This window comes from Zonotrichia albicollis, chromosome 17 (genome assembly GCF_047830755.1).
Source record: "Zonotrichia albicollis isolate bZonAlb1 chromosome 17, bZonAlb1.hap1, whole genome shotgun sequence".
Taxonomy (NCBI): Eukaryota; Metazoa; Chordata; class Aves; order Passeriformes; family Passerellidae; genus Zonotrichia; species Zonotrichia albicollis.
In genome coordinates, this window is record NC_133835.1 from 10,538,160 (window position 1) to 10,555,457 (window position 17,298).

The 17,298-nt window shown below is 39.8% G+C and overlaps 1 protein-coding gene across 2 annotated transcripts in view; it reads left to right on the forward strand.

Annotated features, from left to right (window-relative positions):
* The window catches only part of DIDO1 (death inducer-obliterator 1), a 47,589-nt gene extending 30,470 nt beyond the window's left edge, over positions 1 to 17,119 (forward strand). The window contains exons 8-17 of one of the 2 annotated variants that reach the window (XM_074553671.1): positions 73 to 523; positions 1,388 to 1,547; positions 1,958 to 2,074; positions 2,294 to 2,398; positions 2,843 to 2,978; positions 3,112 to 3,658; positions 4,479 to 4,632; positions 5,601 to 5,690; positions 6,314 to 6,509; positions 11,729 to 17,119. In XM_074553671.1, the coding sequence (XP_074409772.1) occupies positions 73 to 523; positions 1,388 to 1,547; positions 1,958 to 2,074; positions 2,294 to 2,398; positions 2,843 to 2,978; positions 3,112 to 3,658; positions 4,479 to 4,632; positions 5,601 to 5,690; positions 6,314 to 6,509; positions 11,729 to 15,093 (5,321 nt within the window). In that variant the 3' untranslated portion in view covers positions 15,094 to 17,119. Of the gene's footprint in view, positions 1 to 72; positions 524 to 1,387; positions 1,548 to 1,957; positions 2,075 to 2,293; positions 2,399 to 2,842; positions 2,979 to 3,111; positions 3,659 to 4,478; positions 4,633 to 5,600; positions 5,691 to 6,313; positions 9,828 to 11,728 lie in introns of those variants that run through there. The other variant, XM_074553672.1, reaches the window with a different exon arrangement.
* Positions 17,120 to 17,298: the final 179 nt, after the last annotated feature.

Consider the following 17,298-nt stretch of genomic DNA (forward strand, 5'->3'; position numbering starts at 1 on the left):
TATTAGGTCTTCATGAATATGAAGTTATAAAGTTAAGCCTTTAATATTGTATTTTCCTCTTTGTTTTAACAGCTCAAAGGGAAGAGAAAAGGAGCGAAGATCGAGCAGAGTCCACATCGGCCCCGAAGAAGGCTGTGGTAACTATCCTGGAGAAACAGCCCTCTTCTCTCCCCAAAAATCTGCCTTCAAAGAAGCCCCCATCCTACTCCAACACCTCACTAACTAAACCACCACTGAAACCTGCTGGAAGTTTCAAAGGTGTCATTCCCAAGAAACCTTGGCCTTCGTCGGGCAGTGTTCCTTCCAAACAGGCACCTCTCTCTCATGGCTCATCAGTTGCCAAGAAAGCAGCTCCAGCGTCTTCCAGTTTGAGTGGGGGACTCAAAAAGCCTTCACTGTCTTCCGTGTCAGCTGCAGCTGGGAGTAGCCAAGCCAAAGCCTCAGCCAGTCCTGCCCAGTCACAGCCCAACTCTCAGATCCGACAGAATATTCGACGATCCCTGAAAGAAATTTTATGGAAGAGGTGGGAATTCAAAGCACTTTATATAGGAAGCTGCACCTAGAAGTAGCATGGAGAGTTTAGTTTGTCTTGGTAGGGAATTTTGAGGGATTGAATTTATGCAACAAATTACTACAAGTACGGTCAGCATCTCGGATTTATATTTGAAATAAAAATTCTTGATAGAAAATAAATGTACATGTGATAAAGCTTTTATAAAAAGAAAGCTCCCTGTTCCATTTATATTGAGACAATTACAGCAGAAGGATTAAATCACAGGATAGAAGCATTTACAATGTAGGTGCTCTGAGATTTAAAGTCTGGAGATGTAGAATTGTAGGGAGCGTAGTACAGGAAATACCATTGTTAAAGCTCACCGAAGGAGAGATTGCCTCCTTTCCCAACATGAAAATCAACAACAAGAAATTCTTGTCAACAGGCAGCTATCACGTAGGACAGGAAAAAAATAACACCAAAAAATGCAGATTTTCCCACAATAATTATTAAAGATAATGCCAACCATAAAGACTGTCATAGAGCACTGCCCTCTGGTATTGTCTCTGTAAAGAAAATCCTGGTCACAGTGAGGAATCAAGGACTGAAAGTCAGGTGCTTGGGCTCCCTGTGTCACTCCTGGCAGAGAAATTCCAGGTGGCAGTGCCACAAGCAGGAGTCTCCCAAAGCCGTGTTGCCCATGGCCATCTGCAGGCAGTAATTAAAGTTTGCCAGAGTTCAAGATCCTGAGATAGACTTTGGCTTTGAGGTTTCATTTAAAGGAGTCTCAGGCCTTTCCTGGGTGAGGTCAAGTCTGAAAAATTTCTTTTTTGTGACTGTACCTAACCATTTACCCCTGATGTAACCACACATTCCTGTTCTTGTTTGCAACAGAGTCAATGACAGCGATGACCTGGTCATGACAGAGAGTGAAGTAGGGAAAGTGGCGCTCAACATTGAGAAGGAGATGTTTAATTTGTTCCAAGGGACAGACAACAGATACAAGAGCAAATACCGTAGCATCATGTTCAATCTCAAGGACCCCAAAAACCAGGTTTGGAATTTTCTTAAACAACAAACTTGTATAGAAATGTTCTTTGGGTTTGAATGGTATGTCAGACTCTACCCTCAACATTAGGAGTTTCAAAATAGAGACTTATGAATTAAATGATAAAATGTTATTAAAAAGCATTCAAGTATTTTTTACAATATTTTTATCTAAGTAGAAGTTCAAAGCCTACTTTAGTTGGTGATTGATATTTATACAGTTTGAGCATTTGATGTGATGTATTTATTATACTTGGAGTTTATTTCATCCTTGATTTCTGGTTGCTGCAGTTTTCCAAATTTGCTTATAAGTAGGTAGTATTCTTAACAGAGAATTAAGAAACTGGAGCAGGTTTTCCCTGCCCAGTTACCTGAGCAGGTTCCCTTCAGCATGGCAAAAGTCTCTTCTGTTTTCAGGGACTTTTCCATCGTGTCCTTCGTGAGGAAATCTCCCTGTCAAAACTGGTGAGAATGAAGCCAGAAGAGCTTTTATCTAAAGAACTGTCTGTGTGGAAAGAGAAACCAGCTAAGGCAGTAAGTAACATTTTTCCCTATGTCATTAAGTACAAATTAAGAGCAAGTTTGACACCCTTTACCACCCATTATACATTAATGCTCCATTTTCTTCCTAACAAAATACTAATAACACTCAATTTCAATACATTTCTTCCCTACCACATACCAAGTGATAGCAAAGTACAGAGTAAAATAAATAGATGGAGCTTTTACCAACACTGTTTTGTTTTCTTTCAGGTGGAGCCAAGAAGCAAATCTCATGAAATCAAGAAAACAGCTGTAAAACGGGAACATGTGCCTGCTGTCAATATGGAGGATTCTCCACCAGTATCTGACTCTGATGTGAGTGCTGGGGCTGTTCCTTCCAATGAGGATGTGGAGGGGGAGAAATGGCAGTTAGGGCTTCACATTTGGGCAGATTGCTTCACTGAACTGTGAGGATATAATTTACCCACTGGGTGTGCTATGAGCATTCCTCAATGTGAGGGACTGCAACAACCAGTGATAGGTGTATTTTGCAGGCACTTCACAAATGCTATGTACTTTTCAGCCCTTGATGTCAATTTGCAGAGAAATCTTTTCTTTCTGAACATGAGCTCTGCTTTAAAGGCACTGTGGCTTGAAATTTGGACACATATCACGTGATAACTCCATCTAACATTATATGCTTTAAGCAAGGACTTTTATGTATTCTTTTAAAAAACTGAATGAACAGTTTTACACATATTTTTTATTGTTGAAGTTAACGATCAGCTGTGATATTTTTTTGTATTTAATCACTCTTAGGAACAGCAGGAGTCAACCCGAACTGCACCCAATTTGAGCAGTCCTCCTTCTCTAGATGTTTTTAGCAGCATGTTGAAGGATACAACAAGTCAGCATCGAGCCCATCTTTTTGACCTGAACTGTAAAATCTGTACAGGTATTTATTGACAATGCTCACCTTGGGCAAAGTGGAAGAACTTTTACTTAAGTGTTGTTTATTTGGTTTTTTTTAATAGTTTCTCCAAACTACTATTAAATACTAATCAAAAATGCTTGATATAAATCTATAGGTCAGATTTCAGCATCAGAAGATGAGATACCAGCTAAGAAGATGAAGACAGGGCCTTCTGCTAAGAAGGTGGAGTCGAAATCAAAGCCAGAAGCGCAGGCCAAGTATGAGAGTCCTGCAGCAGCCCCAGCAGCAGAGCCTGACAAAGAGCCCGTCGCTGATGACGCAATGGAAATTGATGTTGAGCCGGCAGCAGAAGCAGTTTCCCAGCCAGCCACAGAAGGGACTTACATTCCTACAAGCCAGAGCCAGAACAGCACAGACTCTGCTGTACCTGAAGAGGTCTCTGCTCCAGCTGCCTCCTGTGCTGGCCCTGTGGTCACAACCGTCACGGTTTCTGGCAGAGACCCCAGGACAGCCATGAGCAGCTCCTCTGCCACCGTGACCCCAGCCCTGCGTCCTGGGCCCACAGCTGACAAAGCCTCCACCGGGGAAACCAAACAGGAAGCTTCCAAACCAGTTATGACTGTCCCCAAATCAATATTAACCAAACCTTCCTCCTCACCAGATCCCAGATACCTGGCAGTTCATCAGTCACCCAACATCAAGTGCGTATCCTCAGCAGCTGCCACATCCCTCCTGTGGCTCTCTGCAGAATCCCATGTGTCCCATATCCTGTTCTTTTTCCTTCAGCCAAAAGGCTTGTTGAGGTTTAAAGTTCAGGGAGCCTGATTCACATTTTTAAAATGCCATCTCTACTCATTAGCTTTTTCTAGCTTGGTAAAGTTTTCAGAGCATCAGTGTGTGCATCAACAGATGCACAGAGTATCAGCAAAGAGTCTGCAATGTTCCAGCAGAGAAATAAACTTGAGGGTGTCATGCAGACTTAGAAGTCTGAGTATACATTAATATCTAGAAAGACAGTGCATGGGGGAGATTGCTTAGAGGCATTTCCAGATTTTAATCACGGATTACATACTGTTGCATCTAAGTCCAAATTCAAATTAACCAATTGGTCAGCTTGAAAGGAAGTGGATTTCTTTCACATTCTGAGTATACACAATAGTAAAACTAAATATTACTGAGTATATCCTTTTGCAGGTTTTAGTCATAGCAAGTTCTTTTACTTCAGAGTCGCTTTCAAAAGGATATTGTTTATTTAATCAGTGAGAAGTTTATGATTGGTTTTATAAAAGTCATTCCTTTTGGCATCTCTTTGACTGTCTGCAGCTACAAGTTTATTTTCTGCTATTCCTTGCTTTTTTAACTATTACCAAGTTAATTGAAAACATTAACAAAGCATTAGTAAAAATTTTGTTAGGTATTCAAAAGAAAGTATCATATCAATAGGAGGAGGGAAGAAAATTTAAAATAAAGGGCCCATCCTCATTGGCATTTGTAACCTTTCTGTTTGGATTTGTTTTGCAGTGCTTCAGAACCTCGCTCACCTCAGGACAGCGACACTTCCCTCTTCCTCTCTCGTCTCAACACCATTTGGAAAGGATTTATTAACATGCAGAGTGTGGCCAAATTTGTCACTAAAGCCTATCCAGTCTCCGGGTGCTTTGATTATCTTAGTGAGGTGTGTGTGTGTCTGGAATGGTCTGTGCTGCAGTTCCTGGTGCTAGAAAGGCTGGGGGCACTGTGTGTTTATAGAGTTACATTAGAGCTGAAGCAGTGGTAAATGACATCTTTGTAGTAATAGGAAAAATAGCTCAAGGAAAAAACTCAGCCTTTTAAAAATTCCTCACAAATCTGCGAGGAATTCTAATGTCTTTGAACGTGTTTATACATATGTTAGGATCTGCCATGGAATAATGACTTTACATCAGCTTCCTTGTTTAGGAGCCAGTGTTTTAAAGTGTGTGCCTTGTTCTGTTATCAAGCTAGATGGGTCACTGATATGGTCTGTTAGAAAATTCTGTTCAGCTGTTTATGAAAAGTATCGTCCTTGTTACTAATTTTCAAGTAAAACCAGTTGGATGATACTGTTCTGAGAGGGTGTACATTCAAATAATGAAACAGTAGAAAGGTTTTTCTTTCTTTTTTCTCTCAAGGGCATTTTAGGTGACAGGAATTTTCAATTACAAATGTATGGTTTAAGACTTAGTAGGCTTGCTTGTTCTACTGAGTACTGCTTTTGCTGAAAAGAGTTTCACTGTCCTCATGACAGGAAATTCACCAGAATTCAAATGACATGGGGTCACTGCAAATGTGGAGAAAAACTATATTTCAGATAGCAGGTGAAATATTATCTGGGAAATAGTTTCCCTATAAATGCCAGGAATGGGCATACAGAACTATTTGATGTGTTGCTGCTCTCCATGTCTGGGGTGTGTATCTGTTCCATGTATCCTGTGGGCCTTTGGGTCACATGCCATAATTAAACACCTCCAAGTTTAGGAATAGCCAGTCTGAATTTAAAAACATGTACAAAAGTTACTAAAATTTAACTATCCACTGGGCTACTGGGATGGGGCACCATGCACTGCCTTTTTTGGTTTTAATTTTTGGTTTTTCTTACATTACCGTGTAATGCTTCTTGTTTAGGATTTACCTGACACAATTCACATTGGTGGGAGGATCTCACCGAAGACAGTGTGGGATTATGTTGGCAAACTCAAATCATCACTTTCTAAGGTATTCACTTCAAATCCTTTGCAAAACCCAGAAGAAATAGACAGCAATGTAAAATGACAACTTTTTATAATACAGGGTAGTAAACAGCAAATAGTGACATAGATCACACATGGAAAATTACCTAAACCACTTCTATTAAATTTTTTATTTATTTTAGTAATGTGTTTATTGAGCTGTAAACCTTGATCTCTCCTTCCTGCACAGTAGTTAAATCTTCAAACTATTTTCTAACTGAAATAATGAAGATTGAAATTCAAATATTAAAAGGAACTTATAATTTAATATATTTTAGTATTAAAACCACTTCAGAGGTAAAAAAATGATAAACATTATAGAGAAAAACATGAAACTAAGAATTTTCCATTTATTTTTCATTTGAGCCTCAAGCTGTTCGATTTGATGTAAGATACACAAGTAATTTGTGTTTCTGAAAATGACAAACCTAATTCTGTTTTAATGTTGCAAATTGAACAGCAGTGGTCTCTTAAATCTAAAGTGTTGTCCTGAAGGCATAGTTGGAGTGATAAATGTGCAGTTTATTTTACCTCTGGAATTTGCCCTTTACCATCTCATTTGCTGGTATGTTGCAGGTTGAATTTTTCCACTTTGCTTTTGTATTCCAGGAGTTGTGCTTGATTCGTTTCCATCCCGCAACAGAAGAAGAAGAAGTTGCCTATATCTCTCTCTACTCCTATTTTAGCAGTCGTGGTCGTTTTGGTGTTGTAGCTAATAACAACAGACATGTCAAGGATCTCTACCTGATCCCCCTGAGTTCTAAGGACCCAATTCCTTCCAAACTCTTGCCCTTTGAGGGACCAGGTAAGCACAAAACAGGGGAGGTTCAATGCTAGGTAAAATCACAAGACAAAAGGCAATCTGAGACAAGTTGTTGAATATTTAATGTAATCATTAGTTAAATTTTTTATATAAAACCAATTTTAAAGTACCTAATTAGGGAAAAACTGGAAATCAAACTCTGCTAAGATAAAATTGTCCAAACTTTAGTCTTTCAAACAAGATACTCATATGTCTTAGGAGAATGAGTTTACATGTAAAATGAAGGATGTGGAACAGCCACTATATTAAAAAAACAAACAAAACCACAACAAACTCCCACCCTATTATCAGCAACTCCTAAATTCACAAACCCTTCACCCTTACAAGCCATTCACCATCACTTAATTCAAGCAGGAAACTTATACCACAGAGGAGTCAAGAAGTCAGAGTGAAGACACAGGTAACATTTCTGGTGCTTCCACTGCATTGTCACTGTCCATGCTGAGTTCATCTGTACATGCAGTGTGGGGCAAGAGGTGCTTGAAATGTTCTGTTCTACTTGGATCAAACTACTCAAATCACAGGCTTCAGAAAATCAGTCCTCTGGGGAGAAAGGAATTCCTTAGGGTTAGATTCTTCTATCTTTAGATAAAATTACCTGTAGTAGTGTATGGTGAGTTTGCCCTATGTCGAACATGGTGACAGAAACACTGAGAATGAATTCAGCTGTGAAACACCTTTCTACAAAATTTGGAGTCATCTTCATCTAAGGATAAGGAGATGCATATGCTTGGTTTCCAAAGAAGGATGTAGGTTTTATAGCAAATACCAGGCTGGGAAGCTGAAGAGCTGCAGGCTGCAGTGAAGGCAGAACTCCATTGTCGTGGCCATGGCTGGCACTGCATGGTAGGTATGGAACCAGCAACAAGGAACTCACCTTTCTGGGGGCTGACTGAGCTCTGCCTCTCAGACATAAGTGTAGCACAAAACTCAATAAAACACTCTCAGAGCTTTAATGCAGGAGCAACAGTGGCTGGGACAGGTTTTCAACAAATGGAACATGATTTAAGTGCTGTCCCTTCCTCCATGAAATAGCCAAGGGTGCTTGCTCTGCATCCTCAGACAAGATTTTTCTTATACACTTCAAATCTCTTTTATCTGTCCTTGAGCAGTGCACAGACTAGGTGATTGTTTTTAAGGAATAGCTACCAGCTTTCTGTTCTACACTTTTTCTTTCTCCATTATGGGTTTCATTTCAAATGAAACTTTTTACCTTGGATTGAATGTTAGCAAATGTAGCCAAACTTTACTACTAGTAAGAGGTATTTTTAATATCAGACTGGTTTTGCTGAGTTTCAAGTGCACAAGTATTTCAAAACTGGAAGGAGTTGTTCAGAACAAGTTCAGGTCTCATCTGCAGGTGTTCATGGAGGCAAATTTTATAAGTCAGGTTTACAAATTGACATAAAGAGGTGTAGGCCAAGTAGATTAAAAGTTAGCAGGAACAAGGTTCCAAGGGCAGGCAGGCCATGACATGGAACAGTTTCACAGAAGATTCACTAAAGAGTTCTGCCATCAGGTAACACTTGGAAACTCCCATGGCAGCCTTTTATCTCAGCTGTGCTAAGCTGTGTTGTGTTTTACCAGGTAAGGTGTTCCTCTTGTTTTTTGTATGTATGAAAACCACAGCTTGTAATCCACACTTCTTTAATGACATCTGATGGAATTTACTGTGTTTTCTTTCTTTCACAATCAATAAAAATATTTTGTGGAACATGGTCATTGTCTCTTTAACTTTAATCGTGTGCCTTCCAGTAGAGTCTAACAAGGCCTGGAAAAGCATTGCCTTTAGATGGTCTTTCATATTTAGATAAGTATGAGCTGAGGGGGGAGGAGGGAGAGGACAGTCAAGCCCTGCCACTCCAGAAATCCTAGTTAGAAGATATTCCAGCTGTATCAGCCAGTTCCATCAGGCACATATGGATTAGGAATTTCTCCTGTTTTCTGATGGATTGGAGCTGGAACACAACTGAGGACTGCACTAGTACCTAGAAGATCTGCAGAAAGCTTTGATGTGGGCAGCTTAAAATCACAGGAAAATGGAAGGTTATCCTGATTATATTTATTAACTCAGATATTTATTGCCAGATTTTATGTCATGGGCTCTTCTGCACTGTCCTTTTGCAGTGGTTTACGGTATGTGAATTATTTCTCTGTTTCACATACACATTACCACTTCCAGTTGTAAAAAATAGTATAATCAGACTTAATTACTAATAGAAAGTGATTTATTGAGGGACTTAGTGGTGATGGGAATGTAACAATTATCTTATGTAGCTGAATTTTACTAAAATAGACATGTATATATCAGCAGCAATTCCACAAATGCTGGTATGTCTTCTGGTAGTTTTTTATTGGGACTGTTAGTTTTCATAGAATATGAAGGCATGACATCTCCTCATGCTGTTGGAATGGTTTTAAAAAAACAAACACACCAAATTTTTGCCTGAACTGTGAATGGAGTTTGTTGTGTTCAGCTGAGCAGATTTCATTAGGAAAAGCAGCAACAGTAGAGAAATGTGGCATAACAAACCTGAGTTTCTGTGCCAAGCAGTTCATTCAGCAGAGGAGCCTGAGCGTGGACATGTGTCACAGTGCTCTGAATTAAGGGGGCACAAATCTGATGGCCATTGTAAATTGCTCTCATGATTAATTGGGACAGATATTTAAATAGCATTGATAAGATACAGATAAAGGCTTGTGTTGGCCTCTGCAGTTTAAAATTCACCACAGGTGTGCCCATCCCTCCCTTGGGTCTGTCAGGGATGGGCAGAATCTGTGTCTTGAACAGTGCAGGTCAGCTTTTACCAGCTGCTGCTCACAGGGGAAGATGGGGCCAATATACACCATATAAATATGGTAAACTTGAGCTAATGAAAAAATGTATTTAAGGCCAAGGAAAGTAAATACTAATTCAATACTAGTGTTTAGTAGATCCTGTTTTATTGGCTTTAGTTACAGGAAGTAACTCAATAAAACTAGACTGGGGATTTCAAATGCATAATAGGATAATAACTGTTATAAATAATTTAGCACTGAAAACGACTAACTGCCAGCACAGCTTGCAGCACTTTTAAAAGCTGTGTTTGTGAAAGGAGTCATTTAGCAGTAGTGGCAGACTGCAGTCAACATTTTGTTCCTAAAATTAGGGACTTAACCTATTTATGGATATTGAGATAGAACAGGGCTGTGGCCTTTGAAAGCTGCTCTGACCATGTGTCTTCATTGAAGGAATCATGTAGTATTTGATCTCTCAGAACTGAGTGTAAAAGTCAGCTTAGGCAAAATTTCCAATATTTGTGTAAAATTCCAGTATCAAAATGTAACATTTTAATGGATTTATTCTATTATGACTAAATTCTAAACATGATAATTTATAAGTAATGCTGTTAATTTGCTGCTGGAATTTTTTGTCTTCAAAGTGTATTAAAATTTTACTCTGTTTTAATTAGTGACTTGATCTCTATTTCTTACAAGAATTCAAACCTGATTTCTCAGTAATTGCTGTTTATTAGATATCCTGCCTGATGGATTTTTGACACCTGTTTATTTCAGTTATTCAGTGTTTGAAATTCATTGTGACTAATTGCATAAATCACAAGTCTCTGCATGAAATTTGGTAATCAAAACATTTAACAACAGCAGAACAGCAAATGCCTACTGGCAGTTTCTGGGTGAACTCCTGTTTGTGAGATGCTCTGCACTGGTCAACACCCACCAACTGGGGAGTTGTTATTCATTAACATAAATTTAGGAAAACAGCTGATGTGTTTTCCTCTCTAGATGATAAATTTAGGAGTCCCAGTAAAACTTCTGAGTTGTTTCACCAGATTAATGTATGTTGTGGTTTGCTAATAGAATGTATCTGCTACTGTGGGGTTTGGGGGTTGTGTTGGTTTGAAAAGGGATTTGGTGCCAATCATTAGATATTTAAAATTGTTGCTTAGCGAGAAGTTGGTTTAATAAAAAACAAGGCCCATATATATAAAAATCTCCTACTTAGGGGATCTTGAATAGAAGGGTCAACATAGGTCAGAGCTCTCACATTGCCATTTATCCACCATGAATATTCTCTTTTATTTCACAGGTTATTTTATATATCTATATTACTGCTTCCCTGCTGAATAGGAATCATAACTAATGGAACATATAGGGAGGACAGTGGCCCTTAAATGAGGGCTTTTTAAAGACCATTTAGTCTAGAAGTTAGAAGATTTTCTATGTTTGCCACCACTGTATGTTAAAGGATTTAGTCCCTGCCCTTCATTCTAGGCATGTTTATCTGCCAGTGGAACTGTGCATGTAGGAGGCAAAAATACAGGAGACAGGCCTACAGCCCTTCGCGTTTTTCCTCTTTATCTGAAACTTTCTTATCATTTGTGGATATATACTTCTGCTTCAAGTCTGAAGCTCTTCACAAAGTAGCAGTTCTGCTCATGGTGTTTTTTACTGACCTGTCAAGGCCTGATTCCCGCCCAGCAGCTCCAAGGCCTTCTCGCCCCCGCAGCAGGTGCTGGCCCAACCAAACACCTCTCCTGGGCTTGTTTGGGACAACTGCAGTTTCCCTGCTTCTCCTGCCTCTTAAAATAATTTCTGGCTGGAAAAAACCACAACAAACTGGGAGTAATTGCCAGCTTTTTAACATTGCTTCCGTTGTTTGATGTGTTCTTTTTTGCCATTATTAGTGTTTGCTTAACTTGGAGACAAAATGTTTATAGATTGGTGTCAATGTGGACTTTTAGCACAGATTATGTGACAATATAGCAATGTTTAGTCCAAGTTTTCTCACTTTTCAGTATCTCTGTGTATATTTGCAAACTAAATGTAAATATTTGCTTTTTCAGGAGGAGAGGTGGGGTAGTTGAACAGTAGAAGCAATGTAAAGATACAAAAATAACAGTTTGCTTCGGTTTGAACTTTTGCAGAAACACTTTAACAACGCCTGGTGCTACCATCTTTTATTAAACATGTTGAGGAAGGAATTTAAACTTTTAAACTTCTGTATAAATACATATAAAAAATAAGAAATACAAATGCATATGCTCGTGGACTAATGAAAATTGCTAATAGGTCTGGTGGAATTTAGAAATCTGTTACCTTTATGACTTTTGTACCTGCCACTTTGTGAAATAATAGTTTTCTACTGAAAGCATCATTAAAAATCAGATTTTTACATATACAATCTTTGTGTTCTCTTTCAGGTCTTGAATCATCTCGGCCAAATTTAATCCTTGGGTTGGTTATCTGTCAGAAAGGGAAACGTCCTGCCACTGAGACAGAAAAAATGGAGGAGAAGCGAAGCAGAATTCAAACACATGAGGAAGCTGAACCATCCCTGTTCTCTAAAGGGCCTCCAGCTTCACAAGAGAAGAAAACTCCAAAATACTCACTTTATTCAGGAGACTCCACCATGAGTACAACACCACCTGGATCTCCTCCTCCACCTCCACCCCCACCTCCTGTTCCAGACACCTCGGCAGTGACACCTTCAGTATTGAAGATACTGTCCTCCATTAAAGGTGGCCCCACGACCACTGTGACCCCACCGATTTCAACAGCTGCTCCTGCAAGCAGCACTGCCACACACTCCTCATCCTCGAAAACCGCCACGCCTCTGGAGCACATCCTGCAGACCCTCTTTGGGAAAAAGAAAACTTTTGAGCCTCTTGCCAAGGATTCTGGAACTGTTCAGTCTTCCAGTCAGGAAAGTCAAGCTGTGGCAGATAGTGGGATGTCAGCGGTTCCTCTGCTGGACCCCATTGTGCAGCAGTTTGGGCAGATGTCCAAGGACAAAGCCATAGAGGAGGAGGAGGATGACAGACCTTATGATCCTGAGGAAGAATATGGTCCAGAGAAAGCCTTTGAAACACAGACTGGCGAGAGTGACAAACGCTACAGTGTGGAAAAGCCATCTACTACAGCAGAACTAGAGGATGAGGCCTATGATCCAGAGGATGAAACTATCTTGGAAGAAGCAAAAGTTACTGTTGATGATTTACCCAACAAAATGTATACAGACAGTAAAAGCAGTTCTTCAGAAGCATCTGCTTCATTTGTGTCTGATTTATCTGCATCCTCCTCCTTGGTAGAACAGCAAAAAATGTTGGAAGAATTAAACAAACAAATAGAAGAACAGAAAAGGCAGCTAGAGGAACAAGAAGAAGCCCTCAGACAACAAAGAGCAGCTGTTGGTGTTTCAATGGCTCACTTTTCAGTGTCTGATGCTTTAATGTCACCTCCACCAGCAAAAGCTTCCCTAATGAAGCCTGAATTATTCCATCAAGACCAGCAAGCTACACAAAAAGTAGATTTACCTTCATCTTTAAATCAGCAAGCACAAGTTTTAAACCAGAGCTGTGACCCAAGGCAGAACAGAGATCCTCGACAGGCTCGAAGGATGGTGACAGAGAATGACAGTGCTGATTCTCGAATCAAGCCACAGGTAGTACAGAATGAGATAGCCACAAGAGAAGTTGCTCCAGCAAGTTTTCCAAATGCTTTGCAGACTTCACTTGGTAAGGAAGATAATGCTTTAATTTCCACTGCTCCGCCTGGTTTTACTGCTGATAATTGGGTTTCAAGTGAACAGACATCTACGATGCCCCAGAAAGAGACATCTAACAGCAAATTTGAACACACCATTCAAGTTACTTTGGAAAACTTGAGTCAGTCAGCTTCTGGAGATCCTTCTGCTTCCAAACCTATACGTAAAGTGCTGCTTCCAACCCCACCAAGTACATCTTTTCAGCCTAATTTCTCCACATCAAATGACAGCCCATCTTTGCAAGATATGCATCAAGTGTCGTGGTCAAATGAGCCAAAGGAAGCAATGGGAAGGGATTCCTTCTCAAATACAATGTTTCCTCAGCAGGAAAAGGCAGCTGGACACTTTGAACCAGAGATGGGTCTTTCATCAGTGCAATATGATGAACAAAGAAATCCTCGGTCTCATCAGTTTGTAGAACAAACTGAATCTGCACCAGCTCAGAGTGAGGGTGGACCTCCCCCACAGCACTTTGAGGAAAACCGAGTGTTTTCTATGTCTGGACAGAAAGAGGGACCTCCAATGATGCTCAACGCACCTGGAGGACCTCATGGACCTAATTTTAGAGGGCCAGCACCACAGTTCTCTGAAGAGCACGGTTTTCCAAATAATGATGGGCAAAGAGGACCTCAGTCTGGAAGATTTGGAGGTCAAAAGGGTCCCATTCCCTCCTTATTTTCTGCACAGCATGGTCCACCTATTTTTGGTGATAATAGGGGCCCTGCTCCTTCTTATCATGGTGGTCCAAGAGGAATGTCACCATCTCATTTTGAAGATCATAGGGACCCTCACATGGAACAAATGGAATTCTCAGATTCCCAATATGATGAAATGATGGGGCCTCCAGGACAGTTTGAAGGACCAGATTCCCCCCAGTATATGGGAAACAGAGGACCTTCGCCTTTTCCTTATGGAGGTCAAAGACGACCCCCTCCAGGTCAGTTTAAAGGACAGAGAGGAGGCCCTCAGTTTGGAGGGCCAAGAGGTCCAGCCCCAGGTCATTTTGGGGGACCAAGAGGACCTCACCCAAATCAATTTGAAGGGCAGAGAGGTCCAGCTCCAAATCATATGCCTGGTCCAAGGGGACTTTTGCCACAGCCATATGAAGAACGGAGAGGGAGCCCACCACCCAGATTTTCCAACCAGAGAGGTCCAGGACCACATCAGTTTGGAGGACCAAGAGGAGGCACACCTCCAATGTTTCCAGAAGAAGATGAACCTCCTTCTAGATTTCATTACCAGGGTCAGTCACCACAAGGTATGAAACCACCCCCAAGACCACTCCTGGACCTTCCAAGCCATCCATCTCACAGAAAAGAGATGTGGGAGGAAGGTGGACCATCTGCATCTCTTTCCAATATGTCTGGACAAGGACCTGAGTCGGAAGGACAGTGGCCCACGTCTGACTTCCGAGAAGGCAAAAATCCTGACTACAGAGGCCAGACATTTGAGGGCAGACAGAGAGAGAGATATGAGGGAGGAAATAAAGATAAGGGTTTGGATCAGCAAGAGCTTCAACAAGGAGATAATCGCCAAGGTAGAGGCTTTGAGGAAAGACGAAGGGATCGAGAACATGGCAGACCTTGGGAAAGAGACCGTGGCAGAAACTGGAACAGAGACAGGGACTGGGAGAGACACAGAGAGAAGGAATGGGATAAAAATAGAGATAGGAGCCAAAACAAAGATAGAGACAAGGATTCAGAGCGGGGTAAGGACTGGGAAAGAAGCAGAGACCGAGATAGGACAAGAAACAGAGATAGGGACTCTTACAGAAGACGTGATAGAGAGCGATCGAGAAGCAGAGACAGGGACCGTGACAGAGAGAAGGACAGGGACCGGGATCGGAGCCGGGAAAAGGAAAGGGATCGGGACAGAGATCGAGATCGCGACAGGGAAAGAGGGAAAGATCGCAAAGATAGGAGTAAGAGTAAGGAAACTGGTAAAGAGACAAAGCCAGAAACACCGAAGGAAACCCAGAAACCAGTGGAAACTGAAGCTTCATCTTCCAGCAATCAGTCATAGAACTGTGACTGATGATACTTCCCACAAATAATATACTTTGGCAACACAGCAAGGACTGCACATCTGTAAATACTGTACATATTCTCAACTTTTAAAAAATTCTGTTGTAAAACTAGCCTTACCCGATGTACTGACAAATAAGCAATTTTTGAACAACTGTGAATGAAAATAATCAGATAGATGAAAAGCAAGAACATATTGGACTTTCACTTGCTGCATTTTGTGCATAATGTTTTTCTTACAAAGATTCACAACGTTAACTGTACTGAAATTTTGTTTTTTCTACTTGCATCTTTATCTTAAAGTTTCCATTTACAGTACAGAAATGGAAAAAGTCTAAGAAGAGCATATTGCTTTTTAAGATTATAAAGTTATGTTTTCCAGTAACTTGAATTGTAATTTTATAGGAGAATTTAATCCAGACCTGAGGAGCCATACCTTTACATCTCAGTTACGTGATATTTTGGTGTCAAAATTGTTCCTACAGCACACACTAAAAATGTTGGTGTCATGTTTCCTTTACAATGGAAGGGTCGTGTTTAGGAAAAAGCTGCAAAAGAACAGTGTTAATAATTACTTGTGACTGATGGAGGATTTGAAAATGGAATGTTATAAGCTTAAAGTGCACTATCTTCCTTTTATATCCATGTATTTTGGGTCTGGAATCCATCTGTTAAGTGTACAGCAAAGAAACAAGTCATACTTAGGTATTTTTCATGAGGTTTTAAATATCCCATGTTTACAAATCTGTCATTAAAGAAAATACAAGAGTAGCACCTTTATAACGAGCAAAACTTATAAAAACATCAGACATTTATTTTGAAAAGTTGTAAACCAAAGGAAGAGAGAGCATTTGCTTAAATAGGCCACTAAATCTGTTACTTCAATTGCACTGATTTAGTGGAGCATTTTTTGGTTTTGTCTAGGCTTTGCAGAATTTTTCCACAGATTTAAGAAATGTCCCAATTTGATTGAACTTTTCATTACAGAAGTGCTCTTTCATTCTAAAAGGGCTCTTGAAAAATAAATGATACTGTTCTTTTGTTAGGCCCTACTTAGGCTGGCAGTGTATATAAAACTCTCCACTGAAAAAGACACAGCTGCATTAAAGTTTAAATTATGATGGTACATCATGTTGTGATTGAAGAGGGACATTTTTCATGGTGAAATACATCACATTGCTACTTCCCATGTAGTCCTCAAGCACGTAATTCTAAAGTGTGAAATAAAACCCCACTAGTTTATTTGAATGTGTAAACTGACCGCTGGGTAAATATTTTGGTATTTTGCTAAGATAGATTTGGAAATATAAAATCAGATTCCTGAAAACATTTTGCATCTTGAGGACTATATTACAGGTAGCATGTGTGTCACCACTGTCACATTGGTGCCTCCTTGAGGTCCTTGTACATCCAGGATTTGCTGGCTGAAATGAGCATCTGTGTCCTGAACCCGAGGGAAAACGGTAACATGCAAAGAAATCGTATGAAATGCAAACATCAACTACGGTGTAAGATGTTTTTTGTTAATGAGATGTTTCTAATTTAAATACATACATAAAAGTATGCAAAATGTGTGTTTGTTTAGGTTTACTTGATAGAAATTTCTGTAAATTGTATTTTATATGGCAAAATATATCACTGTACATTAAAATATGGGACTTCACAGGTTTTTGTTACTGTAAGTAGAATAAACACCTACAGAGAGCTGTTGTCCATTTCTTAAATGTGTATGTGTATATTATTTTCTACATTTTGCTATTTCTCAACAAACCACAAGAGACTGATGGCACAGGGGTTTTGTTTCCTTGTAGTTTAATGACAGACATTTTGCAGGATATCACAGCAATGTTTGATTGTGGGCCCTCTAAAAATAGTAAAAATCTGTGCTAATGATTGATTCTTTCTCTAAGGCATCCCCTTTATTTTGAAGGGTTTTTTTTACATTTTAATCAGAATGCTTGGAATTTAAAGATTTTTACATCAAAAAATCTGAAGAAAAGAAAAAGTATTAATTCAGGTCACACTATTTATTATTTTCTTGCCTTTACATTTTTATGAAATAGGTGTGTGGCTTTTCATCTTTTAGGAAATTCTCCTTTAGTAGTCTGGGGGATCTGTTTATGCTTTAGGATTGGTAAATACATCCTCACAGAGATCAAGTGGAAAAAAAATCAACAGCATAGGCTCCAGTGACTTTGTTAAA